The sequence below is a fragment of the Sander lucioperca genome, chromosome 23 (genome assembly GCF_008315115.2).
Source record: "Sander lucioperca isolate FBNREF2018 chromosome 23, SLUC_FBN_1.2, whole genome shotgun sequence".
In the NCBI taxonomy this organism is placed as follows: domain Eukaryota; kingdom Metazoa; phylum Chordata; class Actinopteri; order Perciformes; family Percidae; genus Sander; species Sander lucioperca.
The window spans coordinates 18047009-18065567 of record NC_050195.1 but is presented as its reverse complement, the minus strand read 5'-3'; the positions used below and the strand labels follow the sequence as shown (position 1 = coordinate 18065567).

Sequence of the window (18559 nt, the reverse complement as noted above, 5' to 3'; positions counted from 1 at the left end):
CAAGTTTTAAAAAAAATAAATAAAGGTGGATGCCATCAGTTTCCTGCCTCGGAGCACTCTAGATAAAGTCTGCATGAGTGCTTCTGAATGCCGAGCCTGTAACCCAATCTGTAACATCAAAGCTGCAGCCAACGGTTTTCCCTGCACATCTACAGTATGGATCCACACAACTGCTGGACCTCTCTGCATGCGCTCTGATGCTTTGCTCCATTATCTCGAGGAGAACAAAATAGATCATGGAGGATGGAGACAGTCTGCGTGTCTCTGATTCTTCAGAGACCTTGATATGGCTCACATCAAAGAAGAAAGGAGGAAGCTGGGAGGTGTTGGAGGAAGTCTGTCTGCCCAGAGAGAGAACCAGTCTGAGGTTTAGATCTTCAAAGTGGAAATATTTGTGCAAAACAGGATCATTTTTGGTCTCTTAAGACTCATCGGGGGAGCGTGTTTAGAGCTGTAACTTGTGTTTACGGTTACATTTCAAATCTAGACATGGTTTGGAATATCTACTCTCTCTCAGGTAGACTTGACCTCCACCCCCAACATCTCCGCAGTGACCTAACTGTCGTTGCCCAATCAGCAGGGGGGCTTTTGTTAAGCAAAGGCCCTACAGTCTGTGCCGGTTCACACCTACTAGTGTCTCCTAATGTGTGAAAGCAGAAACAACCTGTGGGGTGTAATCGCTAAAAGGCCAATTACATGACCCCCCCCCACCCTCCCTTCCCATGCTGAAAGGTTGTTGATGCTCATCCTCTCAGCATAAAAAGACACACAGTGTTGTTTTTCTTACTGGCGGGCTTTTAAACATCATGTTTTCTCCGTATGGTAGTTGGAAGCCGGTACGCCTCATCAACATGTGTCAAGGTTTTTATGGAGATTGTCATATTTCTTTATCCATTGTGTTGGGGATTTCCTCCTCTGTGTCCTCCCCTTTTGGGACAATGTGTCTGACTCCAAATAAAAGACCTATATATCCCCGCGTATTCGTTAAATTGGTATTACATTGATCTTAAGCAAGAGCCAAATAAGACGATAAGATAAAGTCAAATACATTCGTTTAATCAGTCAAGCATCGGAGTTACAATGCACAGATCTGTGGGATCACATAGCACGCAGAGACTAAGTTTCCCTAGCAACAGACAAAAATCCAGAGCCGGTCCACGTATCACTAGACTGTCGGACCTCGTGAGCCCCGATCTATTTTTCCCCTTATCTCTTATACTTTCTTTCTTGGGCCCCCTCTTCTTCTCCCGCACAGGGACTGTTATCTTCACACAACAGCCGCCAGGGTGGGGGGGCCCCTGTGTTATGTCTCGTCCTCATTTGCTCTCACGCGAAGCGGTACATTCTGCTCCTGTTTCACTTGTTATTATTACTCAATCTACTTTGCTGGAGGCCACTGTGACCCTAAATATCTTATAGTTATGGCTTAAGCTAAATAAGCATACACCAAACACACACTTGGTCTCTTATGGAAACCTTGTACATTCTTATTATATTTATCTGCAAATAGTAAGGACATTATTCTACAATTGTCAGAAAAAAAATATTTAAAGGGGCACTCCACCGATTTATAGGTGCAGTTTACTTGTCCCAAGGAACACACGCATTTTCTTTTTCTTTTTTTTTTTTTTTTTTTAGAAAAACTGAGGGTGTGAAGCTTGTGTTGGAGAAGTGGGAATTTACCAGGCAGGGAATAAATAGCTACATTAACGGAGGATCTAGTCTTTTTGACCGATAAGGACTAAAAGTCAGAAGATCTTGGCCCCTGCCGCACAGTTTGACCATTCTTTTTTTAATATTCCTCGCGCAAGTCCCTCAACTTTTTATAAAAGCAGTACTATAATACAATAGCACGACTTTGGGTTCAACATTGGGGAGGTTTGAGAGCTCCACTTTGGAAAAAAAAAAATTTTTTTAGCATATCAAACACTTTCCTGCATTCTGGGATTTTTTTTTCTGCAACAATTTGGGCTTTTTCTGCATCAAGTTAGGGTGCAAATGTCTTTATTTACGTAAGTAGGAAAATTGTAATAGTTTTTTGTGTGTGGGTTGCACTGGCCAGTTTTGATTATTAGGAGGGTAGCTGGAATGCCTGTAATGAAACTATTTTATGAAATAAAAAGGTCGTATCAGTTCTGACCACCAGGTGGTGATGTTTAACTATCCACCACAAGTAAAGGCATGCAGACATGGAGGCGCTGCTGGCAGTAAAGGGGCATTTCTGATCACGTTTAATGGAACTAAATAAAAATCCAAACATCTTATGTCAAATGTATTAATTATTTGAACGCACTGATAATATGAGCCATACTCATTAAAACAACAGCATTGTGTGGGTTCTCAGACAAATACCGATGCTTTTTTAGAGAGACAGTTACATACAGTATCACAGAAACTGATTAACAATAGGAGGCCATTCAGCATAAAACCAGTATTTCTGTCGACGACCACCCTGTCTATGCAGCTCTCAGTAGAGATAAATGCTGTAACGCCAGTCGTGGACTGGCGCCTCTGTGGAATTGCAGATAATTACGGTAATTGCAGTGAGTAGTTCCCTAAAGCGGTGTCCTCATCCTGTTGTCTGTTGGCCACTGATGCTTTATTTCAACACGCATGGAGCTCTGACAGACAGACCCCCCCCCCCCTTCAGGATATAATATTATTATCATACTTAAGCCTCTCTGCAGGGTGAAATTGTTCTTTTTCCTCTTTCTGATTTTTGTTATTGTCGTTTATGAAAAGCTTTTTAAAGCATGCAACATACATAGCTATACATGTATATATATTTAGGGGTCACTAATTTGTATATTTGGAGCTGCAAAAAAAGCAGTTGTCGCTGATAAAGACAATAGTGTCTGTGCGCTGCGTGTATGTGTGTGTTGTGTGTGTGTGTGTGTGTGTGTGTGTGTGTGTGTGTGTGTGTGTGTGTGTGTGTGTGTGTGTGTGTGTGTGTGTGTGTGTGTGGGCTTGTTTAACTATATTCGTGGGGTCCAAAAACCGGGAGTCCAGTATACTTGTGCGGTCCCGACAACCTTGTGGGGCCCAAAATGCTGGACCCCACAAGGTTAAAGGGCTGTTTGAGGGTTAAGACTTGGTTTTAGGATTAGGGTTAGAATTAGGTTATGGTTAGGGTGAGGGTAAGGGTTAAGGTTAGGCATTTAGTTGTGAAGGTTAAGGTTAGGGTAAGGGGCTAGGAAATGCATTATGTCAATGACGGGTCCCCACAAAGATAGTGCTACAAACCTGTATGTGTGTGTGTGTGTGTGTGTGTGTGTGTGTGTGTGTGTGTGTGTGTGTGTGTGTGTGTGTGTGTGTGTGTGTGTGTGTGTGTGTGTGTGTCGTCTCGGTGGCGCCATGTGCCTTTTTGGATTGCTAATTTCTCTGTTGGGCTGTCCCGCTCCTCCCTGCAGCAGCAGCAGCAGCAGTCTGGTAGCCTGAAGGGAAGCGGCTCAGCGCGGCGTCAACCTGGCTGCCAGCAGGATGACACGGCAGGTAGAGCTGCTACTGGCCAGTCTGGCTTCACTTACACAACACTTAACCTAAAATATGAAATGTAATTAATGGGACCCTGGGATGTCTGCATGCATAGAGATTTTACAATGCAATTAAATCCCTGCATGAAATATATTTATTCTATCTGGAGAAGAATGATCTGCATTTTGGGAAACTATTTAAATTAGGCCTATGGTTTAACATGCGTTTATATATAAAGCTATGTATTTCTTCACTTGCAGGGACTTAAAATAGTTGTATTTCTTGATTAAAGAGTGCCTTAAGCATGTGGTGATGTGTGATAAGTAGGTCTAAGGATAGCAATGCTATCACCAACCAAATAATAGTAGCCTATCCTGTCATTTATCAGTCATTGCCCAAACAGAACTATACTAGCTGAACACAAACAGAGCGTTATTGCACCATTAAAAAGGGTAACTAAAAAAAAAAACAAGTGAAGTGAAACATAGCAAGCCCACTTGACTTGGTCGGGAAATTACAGTATTCATTTATTTATTTATTTTACCAGGAAAGTCCCATTGATATCAAACATCTCTTTTACAAGAGACACCTGACCATATTAGCATATACATTTCTTTAATTTAATTTCAATTGCTGTTATTTTTCCTTTTATAATGTTTTTTTTTTAATGCATTTCTTTGCTCTATGTAAAGCACTTTCATTGCCTCTGTTGCCTGTGCCTTATTTTGAAAAGACGTACCGGATACAATGTGATTACGTATTCTGACTACCGGTAACTTCTCTCTCGGTGGTCTGACCAATTAGCTTGGAGGGGGCGGAGCTCTGACAGACCACAACTATTTCTCCAGCTAAAATTCTTGTGTGTCCGGAGTCTGCTACAGTCTTTGATACAGCGGAGTTCTTTTTGTAACATTTCTGAGACATTTCTCCGTCCAACAATACAAAAGGGATGCTTCACCGTCACCGGCCGCATACAGAGGCAGAGGAGGACCAGCGGTGACAACTTTATATCCCAATTTCACTCTCTTCCCAGGAGTATATTTCGGCTTAAAGAAGAAGACGCTGTGCTCTGTGTCCTCCAGTAATGTCGGGCCGCTTTTAACAACACAAACTTTTGTCTCCATGCGGGAGAGGAAACATTTCGGAGTGATTTTTTTTTTTGCTATGCTACTTTTGTTCCAGTAAGGATTGTGAGTTGTCGTGTTTTAGTACAGGAATGGCTCATTTTTAGCCGTAGCCTACCTCCATGTAAATCTTTTTGTCGTCCAGCTCTTTGCCCAGCGGTCTCTGCGGCTGCTACTGGATATACGAGGACTTTTTTGCGCAGTAATTTGGTGTAAATGGATCGCCAGTGCAGTTTAATTTCCATTTGGCTACAACTGGAACTCTGTGCCATGGCTGTTCTTCTTACTAAAGGTAACAATTGTAGATGTTGGTTTGCAAAAAAAAAAAAGGGGGCATGTTTGTTAGCTTCTCAATTCAGGCTAAAACACTATTTTACAGCGATAAGCCGAGGCTGAATTTACACCTCAGACTTGAGATGTTAAGTTGGGACAGTGTTGCTCAAAATATCACGTCAAGACAGACAACAATTTACCATTTAGCCCATCAAATCGTGTAAGGAACACGGGCGCAAACTACTGAGAGTGGAGATAACTCTACTTGTGTCCATAGGGAAGTTTGTCGTCGTTGTAATTTACACATTCAGTGTTTGTTTTATGCCCATGCACATTACCATTCTTAGATCAAACCTCTCAAAAACTACAGTGTAAACAGCTTAAATGAACAATTATTTAGACTTGATTGAATTCTTTGAAGAAAAGTTTTCCCCCATATATTCCTGCGGTTTTTGTCCAGATAAAAAAACAGCACAAATCCTGTCTCATTTTGGCTGGCTGGCCTACGTTTCACTCGGATAACTCATGTTTAACTCTGGTTTTAAGCTGCCATTCATAGAAGACTAAGCAGGGCTAAAAGGCTATATGCTCGGTCTGTTTCTCTGCCCCCCCCCCACCTCTCAGCCCACAAAGGGGCCTCTCCTTTCTAATGAAATATTCTCCAAATGACCTGCTCGGGCCCTGCTGCTCCAATCATTCACAGGGAAAACACTGATCTGATGAATGTTCAGACTCAGAGGGGCACCACTACTGAGAGGAAGGAACTGACTTTGTTTCTAAAACGTCCACGCTTTAGCTGCTGTATTTTTTTAGCTCAGGTTTTTGAATGTAGCAGATGGAAACACAAGGCAATGCTTTTGGTTTATGGAGCTATTTTCAATAATTTGCTGTTTTTTTTAATTTTTATTTATTTGTTTTTTTTAACTTGTTATAATGCAGTCAGTCACCAGCCTAATGAAGACTACAGATATCCTACAATATGTGTTAAAGGTACACAGCATTCCGATATGTTGTCCTGTGAAAGTATTACCATGGCACTCGAGGACACGAAGACTGTAAGAGCCTGGCATACATAGAAGTTCTCAAAGTACATTCTAAGTCATGTTTTTGTTAGGGCAGATCCTTGGCCTAGATTTTTGTTTTGAAAAGTTAAAAAAAAAAAAAAAAAAAAAAGAGGCCACGGATGAAGTAATGAATGGGCCCGTGTAAAAGCAGGCATCCGTAATAATAAGGTTGCTGGAAGCTCTTTTTGGATGGGACGTCAGTAAACCCTGCTGCACCCCCAGGCAGTCGTGACCACAAGTAAAGATCTGCGTGCAAACGGCGGAGAGGAGACTGTGCGTCGCGCTCCGGCCCCCTCTTTACGAGTTTCCATTTGGGTTGAAAGAAGCTGCATGGCTTTCAAACAGACCACTAATTATAAGCTACACGGTTCCTGTTTTTATAATACAGACAGAAAAAAATGTATGATTTAAGCTGTGAAATGAAGGCGTTTTTACTGAATGGATGCACAAGTTAAAGTTACCTGGCTGTTTATTGCAGTGCATATCGGACAATTTGCCAGCACACACTTTCAAAATAAAAGTAGTATAGTAGATCACAGACTGCATTTCATAGGATTAAGTCCCAAAAAACACTGGAAAAGCAGTTATTTGTTGTGGGGTATACCTCCATACAAAATTACATAACTGTACTAAAAGTAGGGATGAAACAGCCTGAATAAAAAGCTGAGTTATATTAATATTTTTTTATATTGGTGACCAATTAAACTCCTAAAAAGCACCTATAGGGTTTTGACAAACACTCCAAACTGCTATGCAGGCCATGTTATAGTCAAAATATCAGCCAAAACTATTGGACTTGCCAGGAATAAAGTATTTTTTTAACGCTATAAATACACCCAACGTTTCTAACCGTGCCTTTTTTTTTTTTTTTTTGCATTTCCAGGAGAAATAAGGTGTTACTGCGACGCGCCACACTGCGTTGCCACCGGATACATGTGCAAGTCAGAACTGAACGCCTGCTTCACCAAGGTGCTGGATCCGCTCATTGTAAACTCTCCCGTCACCCATGGGTGTTTAGACCCCGTCATCAACGCGGCGGACATCTGCAGCAGCTCCAGGGGTGCGGACGGGCTCAGCAGGGCTTCGACACTGGAGTGTTGCCACGACGACATGTGCAACTACAAAGGCCTGCACGATTTGGCGCACACCAGAGACTCGACAGGTAAAGAAGAAACCACGAGAGCTTAAACACCGGTCGTCAGGGTGTCCCCTCCCCCCACTGAAACATGAAATCATCTTCAACTGGTTTTAAAGTGCTCATATTATGCTTTTTGGCTTTTTCCCCTTTCCTTTATTGTGTTCTATATCTTTTTTTGTGCACGTTATAGGTTTACAAAGTGAAAAAGCCCAAAGTCCACCCCAAAGGGACTTACCATCTCCAACAGAAAACACTGTTCACAAACTGCTCCAAACAGCTCTATTGTAGTCCAGCCTTTACTTCAGAGACAAACGTGGTCACTTTGGAACACACGTTATAATGCTCACCTAGCTGCTAGCATGGCACGCCCTCATACTCTGCTTCTGACTGGCTAGTAGTCCTTACCTAGGTACTGTCAGGGCACGCCCTCATACTCTGCTTCTGACTGGCTAGTAGTCCTTACCTAGGTACTGTCAGGGTACGCCCTCATGTTCTGCTTCTGAGTGGCTAGTAGTCCTTACCTAGCTACTGAGCATGTGCGACTCCCAACAAAGATGGAACAGAAGTGAGATGTCTCACTCTGTAGCTAAAACAGAGAGCTCAACACACAGGGTGAAAAGAGGAGCTGCAGCAATGTGCAGTACAACAAAAATATGGTGTTTTTTAAAAATGAAACTATGTAAACATATTCTGATATAACTTCTAAATACAATTATGAACCTAAAAATGAGCACAATATGAGCACTTTACAATGAGTGGACTCTATGGGGGGGGGGGGATTTTACGATTCCTCTTCAGCAAATATTTCATATTTTCCTCTTTGCTGTTCAAGAAGCAATATGTTGAGCTGTAGAGTTCTTCAGACACTTTGCTGTTTATGGACATGCAGGCCACCCTTGCCCCCCTCCCTACTTTCTTTCTTTCTACTTCGCAGCATTAAAAAAATCTTCAATTTGCCTTTTTAATGGGCTCCAGCTCTGTGCGTGGGAAGCCAGGGAGCAGCCAGTTTACCTTTAAGCACTTGGAAAGAGATCAGATATATTCATATATGTGTGCACCGTGTAATTTCCCCACTGAGTAGGAATGTGCCTTGTTGAATGAATATTCCCTGACAAGTCTGCATGTTGGGCAGAAGTACTAGCTCCCATGGTTATGAAAAGGTGCATAGAGAAACGGAGAGGTAGGGGAGCTGTCCTGAGGGGACAACGCTGTTGTGACTCTGACCAGAGCGCAGTATATAGTTTATTAGCTTAAATTAATTTCTGGCTCTCAGTCTGGGCAGGGTGACTCATTTGCTGCCCCTTTCTCACTTCCTCGCTCTCGTCTGCGTGTCTTATTTTCTCTTGCTTTTGGTTACTGGCATTAATGTGTAGCAACGCTTCTAAATAGGCTACACATGGCATACCTGTACATGTACAATACAACAATTTGCTTCAAAAGAAGGTACTGTTGTTCATAAATCTGTATATAATAATGTGGAGCAGTGGAAACCCGCGAGCATGCAGTTAAACCGATGCTTATCTCCGTGTGTGCAGATCACAGCCGGTACCAGCCAGACGGCAACAACAGGAACCTGGTGACCCGGGTTCAGGAGCTTGCCTCGGCCAAGGAGGTGTGGTTCCGGGCGGCGGTGATCGCCGTGCCCATCGCCGGCGGCCTCATCCTGGTGCTGCTCATCATGCTGGCGCTGCGAATGCTGCGCAGCGAGAACAAGCGGCTGCAGGACCAGCGGCAGCAGATGCTGTCGCGGCTACACTACAGCTTCCACGGCCACCACACCAAGAAGGGCCACGTGGCCAAGCTGGACCTGGAGTGCATGGTGCCCGTCACGGGCCACGAGAACTGCTGTCTGACCTGCGACAAGATGAGGCAGGCCGACCTGGGCAACGACAAGATCCTGTCTCTGGTGCACTGGGGGATGTACAGCGGCCACGGCAAGCTCGAGTTTGTGTGATTTCTGCCGGGGAACTATGTGACTATGTCGCCTCCCCACAAACAGCCAGGACGGCCTCTTCACTCGTTGGCTTGTTGGCTTCTGCTTTTCTTATTTAAAAGACATTCCGATGTTTTTCGTCCATTGGGCTGTGTGGGTTTGTGTTTTTTAAGTTCTTTTTCAACCAGAGGCAAAAAAAAAAAAAAATACCAGACTGGTCTCATGCCGTGTGGTTTTTGCTAGAGCACTTTACTTGAAAATGAAAGGCGAAGCAAAGAGGAGCTGTATTTAAACTTTGAGAGGGCAGGACTGAGGTGGAGTGAGAGCTCTGACTGCTCCTAAAGGATCCTGGACTTTCACACTGAGTGCTGAAGGATTCCAAATCTGTCTTATTTGCACATTTGTAAAAAACAAAAAAACAAAAAATGTTGTCGTTGCTTATAACAAGAATTTTACACTGACGCCTTATTTGAGGAGTAAAAAAATTCAGTGTTTGACTGTAGGTGTGCACACTCCTCCTGTGTACGTTTTCATGATTCAAGCTTATTGTAAAGATGAGATATAAATAAAAAAAATACATATATGTGTGTATATGTATTTTTTTTTTTTTTTTTTTGTCTGATAAAACTGACCAGTGTGTGTGTCTTGTTCTGGGTAAATGTCCAACATTTCTCTCTGTGATCAGACTATAAGCTTGATTGTGAGTGTGAAAGAAAAACTTCCATTAAAATGCCTTTTTTTATTTATTTGGTGATTCATGCTTGTGTTTTTACTTCAAACCTGAAAACGGTAAACATTGACGAGGGGAAAAAGTACAATCCATGTACTTCATAGTTTGCTTGTGTGGTCATAGCTATTTGGCACAGTGTTAGATGTGGTTAAAATAGGGGATACAGAGGTGGAGCTGAAAAAAAAGCAGTTGTTGCTGATAAAGACAATTTTGTGTGTGACAGTGAGGCCTTGTTTTACAGTAGAACTGCTACTTTTGTCAGTTGTTGAACCTTCTCCAGAGGTCATGTTTTCAGCTTCAAATAACTTTTCTTCCTCTCTCTCTTTCCCTCACTGGCTGGATTTATCCTGGAAGTAGTGGTGCTATTTATTTTATACTCCCTCTAAAGCCCCTCTATTCTGCCTTACTGGATTTCAGGGAAAACACTGTCCCTATGTTCAACAGGGTGTCCGTGAGGATTTCAATATTATTTTGCCCTTTATTTTAAAACATCGCTGGTGGTCTCTATTTTTCTTGTCAAAGAATCTAACGGAAACGGATGTATTGTCTGTATATCAAAGCCTGATCCACTTTAATTCTCTGTGCCATAGAGCGCCGCTGTTGTCCAAAAACTATTAAAAACACATCACTGTAGCACTGGGTGACACCTATCTTCATTACCATGATCACACGCGTCGTTTATTTAGACTCAATCCCGCATACACTGTCCTGCTGTCAGAAATACTAGTAATACTTGCTAGTAATATTTTCATAAATCCGCAATATGTACTTCTTTTTGAGTGTTTGCTAAAAACTACAGAGCCAAGCTGTTTGAAGAAAGATTTGTTCAAAAGATTTACATCTTAAGTTCTTGCCACTGAGGCTGAGTGAAATGGTTCAGAGGGACTGCCATTGTTGGTTCTGTCCTTTTCGCTATGCAGCTGCTGAATCTGTCTTCATTTTAGAACCAGAAAGGCTGCGAGTCTGGATTCAACTTGCAATTAGAAGCTCCGCTTCTCCGAAGTATCAAGCGCTCGCTCTGTCAGCGTAATATAGATCCACATTTTTGTGTTGGCCAGTGCTACGACGGAGCATCGGTAATGTCGGGATGTAACGATCGAGTACAGGAAAAGTTCAGGAAGGAGGTGCTACAGGCAACTTACATACATTGCCCACAAGTGCACACACTATGATTGACTTAGTGCTGGACTGTGTGCATAATGTCATGAGTTTTTTTGAGACACTAAAAAGATGATGGATGATCTTTTTAATGAAAAAACACGAGGAACTTGAGCCTGCAGTGCAGTGCGTACAACATGCCAGTATAATGCAATGTATAATGAAATCCAAAACAAACTGAAGGCCTGTGCGCGTAAACAGGAATTGCAACACTAAGTTCTCCACTAAGTGAGAGAAGGCAGGCCAAAACAGCTCGAAATCTGGGGGGATTTTGATGTGGAGGACCCGAAAGAGCACGCTTAGACAACAAGGATGACCTCAAAAGGCACTCTTTCTATTCTGTTATAGACATGTTGTTAATGGAGATGAAACGGCGCTTTTCAACAGAGTGACAAATGATGTGCCAGCCCTTAGCTCCAAACACACATCTTTTTTTCTGGACAAACAAACTCATACTGCCGATGGCCCTTTATGGAATCAGAGAGGAAAAACTTGTCTGCACAACTTTACAAGCTGCCGCAAAGAAAGGAAGAACAAGGACATACTACCACCAGCACTCAGGAGTTCCAGTCCCCTCATAAAGCCGTACAAAGATGCATTTATAGACTTTTACAAACTGATGCTCCCCGTGACATCAGTAAGCTGTGAGCATAGTTTTTCTTGTCTGCGTTGTCTTAAAAACTACCTGAGGAACAGCAGTGGGGACTCTCGAACCAGTAACCTGGCACTGTTGGCTATAAAAAAAACAAAAAACTTAGAGAACAAGGACCCCGGAAAGCGACAAAATGATTGACGCCTTCGACCTTAACCCACAATCCATTATTTCTGAGACCAGAAGCGTCGGCAAGTTTCACTCAGATATTCCGTCCAATTTATAGACCAGCGACCGTTTCAACCGCGTGACATTTGTTTACGTTTGGTGCGTTTGACAAAGTACAGCGTGAAAGCTAACCGAAACCAAATGAAAAATGCAACAACGTTGCAACTTCACAACCCCAAATCGCACCAAGTACAACCAACCAACTATAGGCGTGAGAGTGGATTATCCAAAGAAAATGGCTACATATTTAAGAAAATAATTTTTGTCATTCAAGTGAACTGACCCTTCAGGAATACAAGGAAGAACTTACAGGGATGATTTTGCATGTATATAACCACAGGTCGTGCAACACCAGTCACAGGACCAGAGTCTTTAAACCATTACGGGACACTGTTACTTTCCAGCTAGATTCTTGCTAAATGAGTTTGCAAACAGCAAGATGTAGAGCGGTAAAAGTTAGATTTTGACATTTTGTTTGGAACCTGGGTTTAGGTTCCTGTCGAGCTCATTCATCAGGAGTTTATAAACTCCAGCTGAATATTTACATTTCTGGCAGTCAGAACGTCACAGTAATCATGAAGGGACTGCAAAAGTCTGTGTATTATGTACCATGTGCGTCACACGAAGCAAGATAGGGAAGCTTGGGGTGAAAAGTTCACACCCCACAGACTCCCCAGTCACCATGGTAACTGCAAGCAAGACATAGCGTAAGTAGATGGAAGTAGAGGTCCGCTTCAGTGAAAAGTGTGTGTCTCTTTGCTGAGCACTGACCCTTGTTTCTTTCCATTAGGAGGACAGGAAAACACTATTAGCAGCTAACCACTTAACAGCAGCTTGCATTAGTGAGGCTCAGCCCACGCTCAGGGCCTCCCCCAGGACTATTACCCTTGTAATAATAACAGTGTCCTCTGCCTGGCCTGCCTAATGTGACTGCTGTTTTCTTAAGCCTGATTCCACTTTGCTGGCTCACACATGGGTGTCAGGTGGCCACGAGAAGATTTGGAAATCACCACACATGAGGCTAAAATGCGAGTCCATGTTTGTTTTTATCTTGATATGAGGAGACATGAGTTACATGTAGGCCTACGCAAGGCACAAGGACACACACTTTTGCTTTGTCTGGCTGCTTTGTGCATGAATTACATGCACATACCACCTGGACCACCGTACACACACCACACCCAGAGTCTACTGCTGTGGCCAGGCCTCCTCCCCGCCTCAACGACATCCAGCAGTCACAGCCAGGCCTCGACAATGGCCAGAGCCAGCGACGTTGGCACAGTCATTAGCATCGGCCATTTTGTGTAGCACTAGGCGGTCAAGCTATTTGTATTCACATGCAAATTTAATGAGGTGGCTCACCGGCCTCCATCAAAAGAGCCCCAATTTGTTTTGAAACGACTTCAAGCTGACCAACACCACAGTTTGCCAAAGAAGTTTTATTGATGCCGATTTCAAACACAAATCTCACTGTACTTTTGGGTTTTTTTTTTTCAAATCCGTCTTTACAACTTCACCGCCACCTCCGCTGCCTCCAGGCTGCAGAGCCCAGTGTTCTCCTTCCTCAGGTGGGTGACATTTCTGAAGCAGGGTTAACTACATGCAGTGATTTAAATCTGTGAGGTGCTGCCTCTGTGTTCCCCCACGCTACCCTCACAATAATGCAGTAATAGTTCAGGAAGGCCTTGTTCCCACTGTGGCGGCAGCAGCATGTGGAACAATATATGTAAACACACATGGAACCTGTTAACACCTGAGCCCAGTAATGGATGCACATCTCCCAGGGTAGTAACAGGCCTTTCTAAATCCTTGTATGTTTTACTTGGGTTTCTTTCCTCCATGTCCCCTTAATATACTGAAAACATTTTAAGCGAGAAATAGGCCATGCAGTGGTCAGATTTTCGTCAGATTTTAAGCGGCTCATCCGCTCCCCATTTCCGGGTGAGTCCCGACTGCCCTGTCTCCGACTGAACATGTCGGGTCGGCCAAAATGAAGGCCGACGGCTCCTCGGACGGACGACGGCACGGGACACACCGAACAGACTCGAGTCACCGACCTCGCCAGACTGTCCGACAGCCGATAATTGGCTCTGTGTGTCAGCGCCCTTACACTCACCATGTTCTACCAGCTCTCCTGTTCCTAACACACACACGCACGCACGCACGCACGCACACGCACACGCACACGCACACACACACACACACACACACACTTGAAGTTTGCATTGCTTTTTATATGATACAGTACTGACAAGATTCATTGATTAGTCGATCAACTGAACATTCATAGACAATAATAGTGCGAGAGCCCTTATTGTGATACACTGCGGCCGTGAACAGAAGCCGCTATAGCGGTCCCAGTGTAAAGCAATCATGGTCTAAATCATATCACTGATGCTTGAAGGCTGCTTCCCAGATCCCTAACAACAAACAGATACAGACATCCCAGAAAATAAACACAACTTGTCATTCCAGACAAAAAAAAAAAGAGGATTTTTAATTGACAAATCTGCATGACTACAAAGACAAATCATCCTCTGTGGTGACAGACATCCGCTGGAATGAGACGTGATCTAAATATTTAGCCAATTCATTTCCATCCACTGGATAAAACTACGGCTCCAGTGCATGTCCTCATATTCCTCCTCCCCCATCTAAACATTTACCCCAGTGTGTTGTTAACATTTAGATATAAATCTGCCCCAAAAGAAAAATAATAATGTTGGGAATGTTTACAGGATGAACTGGGCTTCTTGAAGCTAAATGTCACCGTCTATAAATAGCTAAAAAGTTTTTTTTATGTTCTTAAGAGAGGCGTTTCCAGCAAAGTCCAGCAAGAAAGTGCAAACAGAATGGCTCATGTACACTCGTGTGTATGTGTACAAGCCTGTAGGCATCACACACACACTGACAGACACACACACACACACACACAGACACACACAGCTTTAGGCCTTGGTGATGAGCTGTCACTGAACTGTCAGGTTCAGGTCCACTTTCTCAGGAGCTTAATGGATGACGTGGTGTCTCATGTCGTCCTGCTTGTGCAGCAAGGGCACTCACTGGCCCCTATCTGTCAGCTGGGGGCCGTGGGGCCCCTGAAGATAGATGGCAGAACAATGTCACCCCCTCCCTCACTGCCCTAAGAGGTAGACAGTACCTCCAACCTCATCCACTCACAGATGCCATGAATAGGATCATGTACTGTAAATGAGTGGCAGAATTTCTTGTATGTGTGTGTGTACTTTGACAGAAGTTGCCCTATCAGTACTGTTGCCTTTATGAAGATATTTTTTAAGGATTGCAAGGATACATATCTGCGGTCCATCTGCTCTAGGCCTATCCCCACCGGAAGACAGCTAGCTAGCATGTCCATTCAAAATAGCTAAAAATCGATTGAGACGCACATTGCTGTGGCTTAGTTATATAGATAGATTTGTCTGACCCCACAGAATCTAGCAATGTGCTGATGTGGTTGTTTTTGGAGCAAAAGAGGAACGATTAAAAGTCAATGCTCAGCTTAAAACGACAATGTTAAAAACAATAGACAAAGCCAGAAATCTGGGTGTAGTCATGGACTCAGACCTGGATTTTAACAGCCACATTAAGGCTACAATCTAAAGGAAAACTGTTGGAACTGTTTAGGATTTTGCAGTTCTTAGAGTACTTCCTGTTATGGGTAACAGGAGTACAAAGTCACATGTTCCTGCGGGGCCCGTGGTGGATGAGATGGTAAAGAAATATGGTCCTGCCTGTTTTTTTTTAATTTTTATTTATTTTTAATTGCTCTTTAATGTTTTATGTAAAGCACTTTAAATTGCCCAGTTGCTGAAATGTGCTATACAAATAAAGCTGCCTTGCCTAATTGGAAGTCGCTTTGGATAACCCACATGAGACAAACTGAAAGCTTCAAAAGCAACATTTTATAAAAAATGTTTTTAAGGTCAACATGTCCAGTATTCAGAATTCAAAACATTTATTCACAAATATATTTTATTTTATGCCAAGTTAAGCCAGCCAGTCCCGTGCACGTAGGGCCAATTAGCCATGCGCGCCAAACAGAACAAACGTTGAGAAGTCATACTAAAAATGGCTAGCAAGCGAAAGCTAAACCAGAGTGTATCACTCACACACTTTGGGTTCACATCCAAAAAGGTGGCACTCAGAGATGAAGAGGCACTGAAAGACGATGCTGGTGCAGCTAGCACAGTGGGCCCACTCACTACCAGAACAGAGGACCCTCTCCCACCCAGTGACTCCCCAGAAGAACAACGTTCAGTAGAGGCCGAGTGCTCCGAAGACGCAGCAGGTGCTGAAGTAGGCTAACGTTAGCTGCTACCTGCTGCTAGCACAAGTGACTTGCCTGCTGGTTGGACAACGAAGCAGGTGGGCGAATGGAAAGACCGCAACCCTTGGCTTGACATTAAGGCAGGAAAATTGGGGTGTTTAGTGTGTAGAAAAGCAAAAAACGTTGCTATTCTCAGAAAGGGGACCGGGTTTACACCTCACAGAAGAATGGGTCAACGGTGATGTTACTAGCTCTGAAGTAAAGAGGCTACGAAAAAAAAAAAAAATACAACCACAGAGACAGCCAGGTCCACACAAGGTCAGTGGAAATAGCCCAGATGAAAGAGAAAGACTGTACATAGCCAGTCGCATATATCTACGCATGTCAGCTGAGTGCGAACGAGGCTTTTCCGCAGTTAATAACATGGACAACCAGACGCGCAACAGGTTGCGCGAAGACAGCCAGTCTCCACTCCTGTTTTGTGGACCTCAACGAACGGCCTCTCTTCTGCCTGGAAATCATGACGGCAACCACAAGAAGTCGAGCCAAGGCATCTTTGGTCTATTCTAACTTAAGGTCAGAGGCTATTTTTTTTTTCTTCCAATCTTTGGCATTTTTTTTTCTTCCAGTTTGCTGAATTGCGATGATAGAACTGATTGTTGTGCATGAGATGAGTGTGTGCGACTGTGCGTGTCCTTATAGCTACTGCATGGTTATGTAGGCCTTGTCGTTGGTTGTGGTCTGAGAGAGAGAGAGAGAGAGAGAGAGAGAGAATTTTTTTAAATTTGAGAGATGGCCTGTTTTCACGGTTAGGCGAATGTGCTTTGTGTATGTGTTCAATGATGTATCTGTCTGATCATATTTGCTGTAGATGGATGGTTAAATAATGTCACACGATCCTACTGCAGGCTCTCATTTGCCAGTCTCCACTAGGCTATACCTGGCACTGATTCAGTTGATTGCTCTTGTAAGTGCGCCACATTGGTGCCAATTATTGTCATGTCTGCATTGTAATGCACAACTTTGCCTCTCCTTGTTATAAAACAACGTGCTCCAAACAACTTTAGCCAATGCAACCTCCTATGTCAGTGTTGCTTTACGAATACTATAGCATATCGGATTATCAAAAATTGTTAAGTGTGTGTGTATGTTGTCATGTAGGCTATAGACTGATTGTCTTGGCTTGCATTCATGAAATATTGTAATGTTATAGGCCTGCTGCATATTGAGAACAGTTAGATTGGTATTGCCCAGCAGGCCAGCCTTCTCTACCTAACAGAGATTTGCCCTTTGAGCTGGCAGCATAGCCTTGGGACCTGATGCTAGCTGGCTGGCTCTGATGTGTGTTCATTGTGAGTGTAAATCCCAGGGATTACCGGGCTGAAAGCAGAGAAGCTTGTGTCTCTCTAACAACGTCTCTCAGTGAGGCTAAACCTCTATCAGAGTTTCAAGGAAGTGGTCCAAAATAACATGCGTTTTGGTAACATCAATTCTTCCAGACTTTGTACATTAAAGCTGGTGTTACAGCTAAAAGTTTCAGATCTGATCCCACCGATACAGGGAGTTATATTCCAGGATTTAGCCGTATCCCAATTCCATACTTTATACTAATTTGAAGCAGGTATGTGGTGTGTTCACACTGGAAAAGTGACAAAATAAAGTATTGTTATTAGAGCTGTCAATTAATTTTGAACCACAGTGGTAACTTTGGTTGCATGCTTTGACTGTTATGAAGATAGGGAAGAGGCATTTCCCTTAGCCCGACAGTAATCAATCAATCAATCAATCAATCAATCAATCAATCAATTTTATTTGTCACATGAAATCGTTGGTGAAATATCTGAGTCAGTGTCCTCATTTAAGAACCTAGTGGCCTGAGGGTAGAGGTTCCTCCTGAGCTCCTCAGTGCTGGCCTGGTGTATCCGGTACCTTCTACCCAAACTCAACAGGGAGAAAAGGCTGATAATTTATATCGACGGCATTTCATTTCCGGGATTGTTCTGGTGCCGCTAGGAATCCTGCCGGATGTCCCCTATTTTGGGTGGATGTCCGTCACCTTCCTCTTTCTTTTTGTTGGCATGGAGGACTACGGTTAACTGCTCCTCAGATCTCTGCAGGGTAAATCCAGACAGCTAGCTAGACTATCTGTCCAATCTGATTTTTCTGTTGCACGACTAAAACAACTTCTGAACGTACACACGTTCCACCAAAACAAGTTCCTTCCTGAGGCTATTAAGCAGAGGCGCCGTTGCTCAGTACTGCGCTTAGCGCTGCCCATGACGATTGTGATTGGTTTAAAGAAATGCCAATAAGCCAGAGCATGTTTTTCTCCCATCCCGGAATGCTGTGTGGACTAGCCAGACCCTCCTCCACAGCGCTGTGGAGGAAGGTCTGGCAATGCGAGACTACCCGATTGGTAGAAATTGCTTAGCATTTCAAGGAACACTCGAAAAAAGGTGAAACAGTCTCTGACTTGCAGCAAACACCCAGCAAACATGTGTTTGGTCTAAATATGATTATTTATTATTGTATAGATCAGAAACCTACTTATTAAGTT

At 43.3% G+C, this 18559-nt stretch overlaps 1 protein-coding gene across 1 annotated transcript; it reads left to right on the top strand.

Annotated features, from left to right (window-relative positions):
* The first annotated feature begins 4304 nt into the window (after positions 1-4304).
* On the top strand, positions 4305-9752 carry bambia (BMP and activin membrane-bound inhibitor (Xenopus laevis) homolog a). The gene is made up of 3 exons (XM_031320387.2): positions 4305-4890; positions 6819-7097; positions 8609-9752. The coding sequence occupies exons 1-3, from the start codon at positions 4815-4817 to the stop codon at positions 9025-9027; spliced, it is 774 nt and encodes a 257-aa protein (XP_031176247.1). The 5' UTR covers positions 4305-4814; the 3' UTR covers positions 9028-9752.
* The last annotated feature ends 8807 nt before the right edge of the window (positions 9753-18559 follow it).